General features: G+C 42.8%; 1 protein-coding gene across 1 annotated transcript; it reads left to right on the top strand.

Annotated features, from left to right (window-relative positions):
- tamalin (trafficking regulator and scaffold protein tamalin) lies at window positions 1–11,411 on the top strand. The gene is made up of 9 exons (XM_061685770.1): window positions 1–97; window positions 173–386; window positions 2,147–2,202; window positions 2,979–3,033; window positions 4,713–4,815; window positions 7,441–7,534; window positions 8,857–8,923; window positions 9,743–9,809; window positions 10,628–11,411. Exons 2-9 carry the CDS (start codon window positions 177–179, stop codon window positions 11,095–11,097), a joined length of 1,122 nt encoding a protein of 373 aa, XP_061541754.1. The 5' UTR covers window positions 1–97; window positions 173–176; the 3' UTR covers window positions 11,098–11,411.
- The last annotated feature ends 289 nt before the right edge of the window (window positions 11,412–11,700 follow it).

Raw genomic sequence — 11,700 nt, 5'->3', positions numbered from 1 at the left:
TCAAGGCCCGCCCCTTGGCGCCGTCTCCCTCCCGGCGGAGAGGAGACTGACTACACGTTGGGAAGAACACCAAACACAGCACGACACGACGAGACAAGCAAGTACCTCCACGTTTGTCGCGGCAGACTTGGCAGCAAACTTTTTTTTTTTATTTTTTTATTTTTTTTGCCAGCGGCATGACGTTCCGGAGGCTGAAGACGGTCGACTCTAGCGGGGCAGACAGCGCGGCGTCGGCGGCGCCCCCGGACAGCGACGTCTATTTCCCGTCGTCCCAGTCGGACAGCTGCGGACGGCGGACGGCCCCGCTCAAGCACGACTCCTCGGAGGTTTACAACTACAAGACGCTGGCTTACTCCGGGGGCACTCTGCCCAGAAACGTGAGAAAGGTAAAATCATCACCTGTTGAAAGATTTCAATGGCTGCCATGTGTCGACTGGAGAGAAATGTTTCATGAGAAATCCCAAATGACGTGTAGGCGTGAACCAAAATTAACAACTAAATTAAAGACACAGTATTGCACTCTAAGATGAGTCCTACCGGGTCCTAGTTTCACCCCATTGATACTATGCCATTATCTAGATCGTATTTCTTCTTTTAGCGCTATAAACGTTCTCCGTACGTCACACAGTATTTGGATTTGTATTCATTACGTCATGGAGTAAACAAACCAGTCAGGATCGGCTTCATGTTTTGTGACTTTTAGATGGCGGTGGCAAAAGTATTCGCACTGTGTACTTGACTCGAATTAGATACTTGTAAAAGTACAAGTACAGATTCAACTGTAGAATGTACAGTTTAAAAGTCAATTTGTTTTCTTTGTGACTAAAATGTTACAATGATGCTTTTGTGCATCTAAAACCATGTAATTGGGGGGGAAAAATATCTCAATTGGTTGTCACGCGTGATCAAAGTTACTTTGCCAAAGGATTGAAGCACACCAAAGCATTCAATAATATTGCTTTGATGCCATCCCGATCTCTACTTACTTACTACATGCATGGTACAGTCAACAGCATAATGTGTTGCAGTGGTCAAACTGTTCATCATAACCTTACTTAGCCATATAGGTGATATTATAAGCAGAATTCAACATACAAGTGTAAAAAAAAAAAAAAAAAACTTTAATAAGTTAGTCCATAATACTCTTACTTCACTTGGCTTCCGGTGTATGATACTGTGTTCTTCTACCATCCCTTGTCGACGCTGCTACTTATTTTGGAATTAAATCTTGGTCAAATTCCAAATTGTATCGCCATTGGGGGGGGAGAGAATTTTGTGGTACCACTGTACCTAGTAGCAAATGCGATGATATTCAGTGATGGGCCTGGCCTATAATGTCCTCGACAGCATTATCATCATCAGTGTGTTGTTTTTTTTTCAGCCATGTTTTGTAAGATGTTCCTGCCAGTGGCCAGAGTGACATAACCTTTATTAAGAGTTGCATAATGCTGGCTAACTCTTAACACATTTTCCTGGCATTTCTCCCTCACTGGAGCTCAAAATTAATTTGTGTGCCAGTTGGATGTCGGTAGCTAAGAAAGTAGACTCGAGCATCTAGACTGGAGGGCAACAAGGGCGCATTGTGAGCATGCGAGGGCCATCCGTCCTGCTGCCCCCTCCCATGTTGCCCTGTGTGGGTTTTGGGGGGAATAATAAATGCTCTTATTGAGACGTCTGCGTGACAATTCTGTAAGTGTGGAGACTTAAAGAAAGCAACAGTTTACGAGCTGGCACAACGCGGTCTTTCATCAGAAAGGGATTGAGGTGGAACACAGCTAAGAAGTGAGGCCTTGTGGACGGATACAGTCCTTATTTATTTTGGTGGGCCGTGGTCCTGACCCCACCTCGACTTGGGCTCAATGTACGTACTGTGAATGACTCTACCTTTCTTCCCTGGATCTCTAATTAGGGCCCATGTCTCCTTGTCGTGACTGCTTGATGCAAACAAGCAGCAGCTCGCCACGCATTTTGTCATTTCTCTTGGGACTTTCGATGACTGCAGCCTAAAAAAATACACCCGCGCGGGCCACATGTGGCCTGTCAGACGGGTTCATGCGGTGTATGTGTGAACAGTGGGTGTGCCCAGGAAAGGCCTGAGGAAATCCTCATGCGTAAGGTGTCTGACGTGCTGGTTTCTCTTTTGCAGGCTGGCGGCTCGCAGAAATGGAAGCCCCAAACCCAATCACCACCAGAACCACAAAGGTAAAAACATACACTATAGAAACTATACAACGTGTACATGGAGGAAAAATATAGTGGGGAGCCAAGCACAGAGGTGCTTCACATCCAGTAAACTCTAAGACTGGACATAGTCTTTTCATTGGTTGGTTCATTGGTTGACGAAAACCATTTTCCCCATTGCAAATAATGGATATAATGAATTCCATAGTAAACCGCTCACCATGATAAAACTGCACAGGCAATGTTTAGGTAACATTTTAACATTCTTAACTGTCATACAAGTGTAAAACGTTAATTAATGTTAATAGTAAAGTCTAAAGGCATCCATCCATCCATTTTCTGAGGCGCTTATCTTCACAAGGGTCCCGGGAGTGCTGGAGCCTATCCCAGGTATCTTCGGGCAGGAGGCGGGGTACACCCTGAACTGGTTGCCAGCCAATCGCAGGGCACACATAAACAAACAACCATTCGCACCTATGGACAATTTAGAGTCTTCTATTAACCTACCATGCATGTTTTTGGGATGTGGGCCGGAGTGCCCGGAGAAAACCCACGGAGGCACGGGGAGAACATGCAAACTCCACACAGGCGAGCCCAGATTTTAACCCGGGTCCTCAGAACTGTGGGGCAGACGTTCTAACCGGTCGTTCACCGTGCCGCCAAAGTCTAAAGGCAATCAATGTTAAATTTAAAGGTGCCCTTCGATCAGAATTATTTATGGGTCTGCTGCTGCTTCTTTAGTTAGTTTTCTTATGTTAAAAATACTGATCAATCGACCTTCCCTCTCTGGTCTTCAGGAAACTGGTGGTGCTGGAAAAGGTGGATGAGCAAACGTTTGGTTTTGAGATTCAGGTAAGAAAATTGTCGAATTGTTTGTCTATCCTGTTTAAAATGGCATCCTCTCAGACAGATGTGGCATAAAGTGGCGCACCCTATTGACACAAACATGCATCATTTTGTTCTATTTATGGTTTGGATGCTCTCCGCCCTTCCTACACCCCCCCCCCCCCCCTCCCCCCTTCCGTAACCAGAAGGAAGTGAACTGATGAGCCGTATTGGGTGCTTGACTTGATGTTCCTCTCATAATTTCCATTGAGGTGCGTTATCGTGCGCGTGTGTTTATCAGGTGGTCCAGCCTGGCTGCTTGTGGTTTTTGTCTGTTTCACGACAAGAGGAAGTCGGCCTTGACTCTGCTGACTGATGCTTTTGATCGCACGAGGAAGTAGCAGAAGCTGTTGTCATGACAACAAAATGTTGTGTTATCCATTGAAATTTTAAAATAATCACAATCAAATGCCAGACTGATTGGATTAGATGGATAGATTGATATAGTCAGTTAACCCTGTGAGGGAAATGGTGTCATAGCATTAGTATTGAAACAAACGGTATACACTTTGGATCCCTCAAGTCTTTGAGATGTGTAATTTAACAGCTAAACATATTACATCTTTCCTCAAATTTTCAGTTAAAATGGAATTTGAGCTGCTTTAAAATGAACAATCTCCACGACTCCTCATGGTACTTGGTTTAACATAAAAGGAGATGCATTTTTTTAAACAATTTAAGACAGTCCCCAGGTGTCCTGTGACATGCATTCATCAAACTACCCAAGAGATGCAGGCATATAGTTAAATTAACACACCCTATTTGTCATCTTGATGAAATGAACCCATCTGACAGGAATGCCCTGTTTCGTGAAATTAAGTAGATCTACTGACTCACAGATGCTATTTCTCCAACAGACATTTTTTTCTTGTTAAAAGTAAACCAATTGGACGGATGCGATGTCGTCCCCGCCAAACGTCACAACCAGATGGACCACAGTCACATCTGTAGAAGATTTTTTGTGGGTCCCCACTCTTAACTGATCAGGGATTCATTATTTTTTCTGTGTACAAGAAAGAACTTTTCAAAAATGGCAAGAAAAATTGTACTCAACTAGGTTGTTGTCATGCAAGCATTTACTTAGTTGTTTAGCAGGATCACACAAAAAGTACATATCCTTGCAAACATTTTGCTGCAGATCTAAGCATTTTTACTTTTTGCCATGATAGTCTGCTTGCATTGGTGCCAAGTGTGACAGTATTCCTCCAAATCCAGCAACTGGCACCACTTTGTAAGGCTGGAAGGAAACAGTATCAACCATATGTCAGTTAAAGAAGTCAGAGATGATTATGATCATTTAGCCTTGGCGGAGGTCTGCGCTCCACTAAGTAACTGTCATAATGAAAGTTTCGATGACTGATTGTTGAATATTTCAGATCTGGTTTTTGGACCAATCAGATGAGAGAAGCGAATGTTGTTATTGTTGTTGCATGTTAGTGCCACATCTCTAGTCTGTATCTTGAGCCACATGGTCTTCGATCGACAGTGGCTTCCTCAGCTCGTCATCATGTAGTCGGTTTATCAGCACAGTGTCACACGGCGCCAACATTTCTAGTGCAGTGACACCAATCATGTGGCGTAAGCTCGACGTCAGGAAAGAGGAAGGGTTTTTTTCAGCCTGATGAAAACCCTTCTGTGTTTTTCAGACTTACGGCCTGCATCATCAGGACCAAAACACGGTGGAGATGTGCACATTTGTGTGTAAGGTGCATGACGACAGCCCGGCCCAGCTTGCAGGACTTCATGTTGGTAAGTTTAAATTCCAAATCTCCATTTTGTACCACTTATCCACTTCAGGGACTCTGGTGAGTGGCAGCCTATCCCAGCTGGCTTTGGGTGTGACACAGGTTATAACTTGGACTGGTCGCCAGCCAGTGGCAGGGCACACATAGACAAACAACCATCCCCACTCACATTCACACCAATGGACAATTTAATGCCTGTGCTTTAGTCCTCAATTATTTTGGGGATTATTTTGCCTCAGCGACAGCATCTGTCAGCATTCACATGAAATACAGTGTTGTGAAAAAGTATTGCCCCCCTTCTCAAATATATTTTTGCAGTTTCTCCACCTGAATGTTTAAGACCATCATCATCAAACAAATGTAAATATCAGACAAATATAACCAAAGTGAACTTAAAATGTTGTTTTTAAATTGTGATTTCATTTATTAAGGAAAAAAATATATTTTCAAAGTTTCCTGGCCCTTGGTGAAAAAATAACTACCCCCCTTGTTAAAGCATGAATGAATTGTGGCTATTCATACTTTTTGGTTAATTTTTACTGATCACACCCAAGCCTGATTACCTCCAGACCAGTGCAATCAAGAAATCACTTAAACAGAATCTGTCACGACAAAATAGTCAGACAAAAGATCTAAAAAAGATGGAAGAAATGACACGATCCAAAGAAATTCCAGAACAGTCAAGAAATAAAATAATTGACATCTTGTCAGTCAGGAAAGGGTTACAAAACCCATTTATAAAGCTTCAGGATTCCAGTGAACCATAGGGAGAACCATTATCCTCATATAGAAAAAACATGGAACAGTGGTGAACCTTCCCAGGAGTGGCCGGCCTACAAAGATTACCCCAAGAGAACATCAATGACTCATCCAGGAGGCCAAAAAGGAACTCGGGACAACTTCTAAAGAACTGAAGGCCTTCCTTGCCCCAGTTAAGGTCAATTTTCATGACACAACAATAAGGAAGAGACTGGGCAATAGTGGCATCCATGGCACAGTTCCAAGGCAAAAGCCACTCCTGACCAAAAAGAACATAAAGCTCATCTTACTTTTGTTAAAAAAAAAAAATAAAAAAAAAAAACATCTGAATGATTCCCAAGACTTTTGGGAGAATACTATATGGACTGATGAGCTGAAAGTTGAGCTTTTTGGTAGGTGTGTGTCTCGTTACATATGGTGTAAATGTAGCACAGCATTTCAGAAAAAGAACATACCAACAGTCAAACATGGTAGTGGCAGTGTGAAGGTCTTGGGCTGCTTCGCTCCTTCAGGACCTGGACAACTTGCTGTGATTGATGGAACCATGACTTCTGCTCTTTAACAGAAAATCCTGTAGGAGAATGTTCAACCAACAATTTGTGACCTCAAGTTGAAGTGCACAAAGGTTCTGCAGCAGGATAACGATCCAAAACACATCAGCAAGGCAACTCCTGAATGGCTTTTTAAAAAAAATGAAGGTTTTGGAGTTGCCTAGTCAAAGTCCAGATTTGAATCTGATTGAAATGCAATGGGGCTGCACATTGTCCGACTGGTTAGCACATCTGCCTCACTGTTCTGAGGACAGCGGTTCAAATCCCGGCCCCGTCTGTGTGGAGTTTGCATGTTCTGCCCGTGCCTGCGTGGGTTTTCTCCGGGCACTCCGGTTTCCTCCCACATCCCCAAAAAATGCAAGGTAGTTTAATTGAAGACTCTAAATTGCCCCTAAGTGTGAATGTGTTTGTTTATATGTGCCCTGCGATTGGCTGGCGACCAGTTCAGGATGTACCCCGCCTCTCGCCCAAAGATAGCTGGGATGGGCTCCAACACGCCCGCGACCCTAGTGAGGATAAGCGGAACGGAAGATGAATGATTGAATGAAATGCAATGGCATGACCTTAAAAAGGCTGTTCATCCTCGAAAACCCAAAATTTTTGCTGAATTCAAACAATTGTGAGTGGGCCAAAATATCTCCACTGATGTGAAAGAGTCATTGCCAGTTATAGAAAACACTTGATTTCCGTTGTTGCTGCTGAGGATGGCCCAACCAGTTATTAGGTTTAGGTGTCATTACTTTTTCCACACAGCACCAGCTAACTTTGAATATTTTTGTTTTTCCCTAATACACAAAATGACCATTTCAAAACAGCATTTTAAGTTCACTTGGGTTATATTTGTCTGATATTTACATTTGTTTGATGATCTTCAACATTAAAGTGAGGGAACAATGGAAAAATCAAAACATTTGAGAAGTGGGCCAATACTTGTTCACGGTACTGTAGTTCTTAGGGAATTGTTATTATCATTAGTGTGCCTCACTACCAATCAGTGATAGCTGTCGCTGTTTTTCACTTATGTCGGATGAGCTAAAAGAAAGAAACGAGAATGTTCCCAAGCTCGTCACTCAGCTGCCTACTTCCTTCTTTCTATCACTTCAGTTTCACTTCCTAAATTCCTCCGGAGCCCGCTCGATTGTGTCCCCGTCATGCCAACGCACTAAACGAAGCCCGGGGAGGAAAATATGCTAAAAAAAAACAACTAAAAAAAACTCATACTTCCAGTCAAAGATACACACGTCTTGCCCATATGTGAAATCAAAACAGTCTATATTGGTTCCAAATGTAACTGACGGGTGAATGTGTGCACTGTGCAGGGGAGACCATCGCAAGTGTGAACGAGGCCCCCGTAGAGGGATTTCGACACAAAGAGATCGTCCAGCTCATCAAGGCGTGTGGAAACACACTCAGGTACAAACAAGCACAAAAATATGTATTTTTAAATGTCCTGCTATACTGATTATAGCCCCTCGCAATCTACTGTTAATGTTGTGTTGCACACCACACACACAACCAGGTTATTCAGATCCCATTTTCCGATCTAACCCAAATGGCTGCTCGGTTTAAAACTAACAGCCCAATCATTGACAATTAGGTGTCTTTCATTTGTAAACATGGCCGTGAATATTCTCATTCATCTAGGTCATTTCAACCTTCAGGGCAGTGCGTCATTTGTAAATGTAGCCATTATCTGCACAGTAATGCCCCTTTGGTATGTGAATGAGTGTGACGTGTGGTATTCATGAAGATTTTCAGGTCATACATTCTTCTCCCCCCTTTTTTCACGACAGTGTTTCGGAGGCAAATATAGAGGTACAAAACTGAGAAAACAGTATTGTATTTGTTCCCCCTTTTTCTTCTATCGTTTAGTCGGTGAACATGGAGGTGCAAAAGCCACATTTGCACTGCAATGCCCAAGTGGGATACAGGCCATAAATCTCTTTTCTTTTTTTTTCAATTTCCATTCACATTGAAGTGATTCATATCTGATATAACCGTATATTTAAGAGAACGTACCCTCCACATTGTTTTGACTACTTAATGATCTTTCGTATGTCCCACACTTACATCATATTTAATGGTATGTGTACCTCTAATGTACCATATTTACATCAGGTTTATAATGTATTATATCTACGTCATATTTACCTCTCATCTTTCTTTGTTTAAAATTCTAAGTTCATGATTATTTGCTAAAAACAATCAAATTGATCAGTTTGAACATTAAATATATTTTCTTGTAGTGTATTCAATTCTTGTCTTGTAGTGTATTCAATTAAATATAGGTTGAAAATGATTTGGAAATCATTGTATTCTATTTTTAACAACGTCCCAACTTCTTTGGAATTGGGGTTGTACATCAACGTCACATTTCAAGGCCTCAAACATTCCAGCATCTCTCGCAACATTTTCCAGCCCATCGCTGTCGCTTGTAAAAGATTAGATGGACAATTAGCTTTCAATTTCTGCAGTCAAGAGGCGAGAACCACATCAGAGCCCCAGCGCAGCTGAACACTTTATAGACTGACATCAACGAGTTATAGATCAGTCCTGATAAACTGAAATGGTATGCATCGTAATGGCCATGGGTGCCTGCGCTGTTTCTAGTTTATGGAAAAGCCCCATTGATATGATTGAATATCTCTTTCCCACACTGGTAGACCCTTTTTTTTTTCCTGAAATAACCACTTCCTGTTTCGCCTGTTAAAACCTGTCACCTCTTTCCCTTCAAGGCTGGAGACGATTTACAGCGACTCCATCCGGAAAGCCGAGCTGGAGGCGCGACTGCAGTATTTGAAGGTGAGTTGTTACGTCCTTTAGTCATCGGTCAGCATGCGCACACAAACATGCCAGCTTTAGACCCCCCCGTCCGCACCTGTCACTCACACCTGTTGCGTCAGCGTTTTCGCCAGCACGCTCGCTCACATTCTTGCATCTGAGTTGTTGCAGCAGCTTCCTGTCAAGTGGCCGAGCAGCGCCACTTTCCCCCCTAGAAGATCCCAGCAGCTGTGCCGCTAATCCCACTAACCGCCAGCCATCTCAATGTACTAATCCATTTGTTTTACAGATTAACCACCAACCTACTGCATAAGATCCACTTAAACAATGTTCATTTCCAACTGTAGATGTTACAAAAGAAGGCACTGAGCATTCTACTTCAGTATTTCAATTCAACGTTATTTATCTGTTGCCAATTCACATGGAGGTCATCTCAAGGCACTTTATATATGGAGCAGGTCTGGAACCACACTCCTCACACATTGAGAGACCAGCGGAACCCCACATGACCAAGCATTAGAGGAGAGAAGAAAAACTCCCTCGAAGAAACCTCGTAAAGACCTGACTCTCGATGTTGGGCTGCCATTTAGGTCAAACTGTTTGATGAAGTTAGTGAAAGAGGAGAGGGACTGTAGACAGAGAGGAAGTGAAACAGGAACCCATAAGTGGCCAACATCGCAGAGACAGAAACCTTAACTGAAGAAAATGTAATAACAGTTTGGAAGGGTCACTGCTGACGTCACTTGAGTTTCCACTTCATATTGGTACATTTATCAAATGTATCTGTCTGTTCTGGTTTTCATTTGGAGTGATTGTGATTGTCTTGTTGTTCCTCCGCAGCAAACTCTCAACGAGAAGTGGGATGAGTATCGCTCGTTGATGGTGCAGGAGCAGAGGCTCCTTCACGGTAGGTCACATCTTTTCTTCATGCCTCAATTGCCTGTGAACCAAACTTACCCGTTTTTGTTCGAACTAACCTGACATGCCTGTTTTAAAAACATAAAAGAGAGTTTAGCCTTCCGATAAACCTAATGTAAACACTGTTCGAAACATCGACGCCAATTCAACGACCATGATTTTGTAAACAAAGACAACTTAATCTGCAAAGGACAAGTTAGTCTTTAATGTACGCTTTTCATGAACATCAAAGACGAATAAGTCTTCAACTTAACCTGCATTTTCATAAACATCGAAGACAATGTAGTCTTCAATGAACCTGATGTGTTTTTGTGAACAAGGAAGACAATTTAGACCATTCAACTGACCTAATCTGTAAACATTGAAGACAGTTTTGTCTTCTACAAACCTATGTTTTTGTAAATATCTTAGACAATTTAATCTTTAAATGAACCTAAGATATCTGTTGTGGTAAACACTAAAACAATATAGTCTTCAACAAACTAAAATGTGTGTTTTCTTAAACTGAATAGACAGTTGAATATCCAACCAACCGAACATGTTTTGGAAACATCCAAGGCAATTTAGTCTTTAATAAACCCAATTTACATGTTTTCATAATCATCAAAGACAATGAAATCTTCAGTGAGCCTGACAAGGGTTTTTATTTTATTATCAAGGAAGACAATCACAACATCGGTCCATGAAAATACTTCTTTTACACTGGCATCTGTTTTTTGGACACTCGTCACCTTGTTGAAACAACTTGATTGTGATCCAGAGGAGATCCAAGATGGTGCAGCTAACAGCATCGCTCATGTATCGCAGGTATAGTGATGAGCGACGCCTCCGTGTACGAGTCCCTGGAGTCGGCGGGCGTGTACGGCAGCCTCGGAGCCCCCAGTCCCGCCGCTCGCCGCTCCCTCCACTGCACCGGTAGCGCCAGTAGCAGCGCCAGCGTCCTCAGCACGGCCACCGAAGACGACCCCCTCTACCAGACCTGCCTGTATCACGTGGACGCCAAGGGTGATGCCAGCGAGGCCAAAAGGCACAAACAGCCGGCGAGGAAGCAGCGCCTGCGGCCCGCCAGCGAGCTTTTTGCGTCGGCCAAAACGCAGTTGACGCGCAGCGCCAGCACTCGCAGCTACACACGTGGGCCCTCGTCGGCGCCCGCCGCCGTTGACAAGCCACAAGGCTTCAGCACGCTGCAGAGGAAACACAGAAGCTTCCGGAGGCACTTCCTCAAGTTCATCCCGGGCTTGAACAGGCCACTGGAGGAGGAGGAGAGCAAACTGTGACATCACTTCCTCTCAAGACTTTCTAGAGCAAAAATCCTCAAAAAGCATCAAACGACCAAAGACTGTTAGCCAGCTGCCAGTGTTCCACAGCTGTATAGAACTTTTTTCTTTTTCAACCTTTAAGTTATTTATTTATTTTGAATGCGTCTCGCTCCAACCACAATGAAGATTTTTTATTTCTGTTTTTCCTGCATGTAGCAACTTTTCTTGTGAATCATTGTGAATAATTTCTTTTGTAAATCTGATATTTGTCACATTCTATTTTTGTCTGCCAAAAATATTGTTTCAAAAAATTATAAACATTTCAGATTCAACATTTGAGATTTGTTTTATTGCACCAGTAAAATGCATTGGACCCATTGTTGTTCTCCACCAACATGACACGGTCTTCTTAAAAAAAACAAAGACAGAACTCAAGAGAGGGAATGACTGACATCATGAAAAACACGACAAATAAAATATTGTACGCATGTACACATCAGCATGGCCTTGCAGCTGTGCAGCATGTGCAAGCCAGTATATCTTTCTCTGCTTCTGCCGGGCTGTTCGTGACTGTGCTGCTTCTATCATGATATGTGACCATGCCGACTACAAAGTAAAAGT

The sequence above is a fragment of the Phycodurus eques genome, chromosome 1 (assembly GCF_024500275.1).
Source record: "Phycodurus eques isolate BA_2022a chromosome 1, UOR_Pequ_1.1, whole genome shotgun sequence".
NCBI lineage: Eukaryota > Metazoa > Chordata > Actinopteri > Syngnathiformes > Syngnathidae > Phycodurus > Phycodurus eques.
Note: the sequence above shows the minus strand (reverse complement) of the source record. Positions and strands in the feature narration are given on the sequence as shown.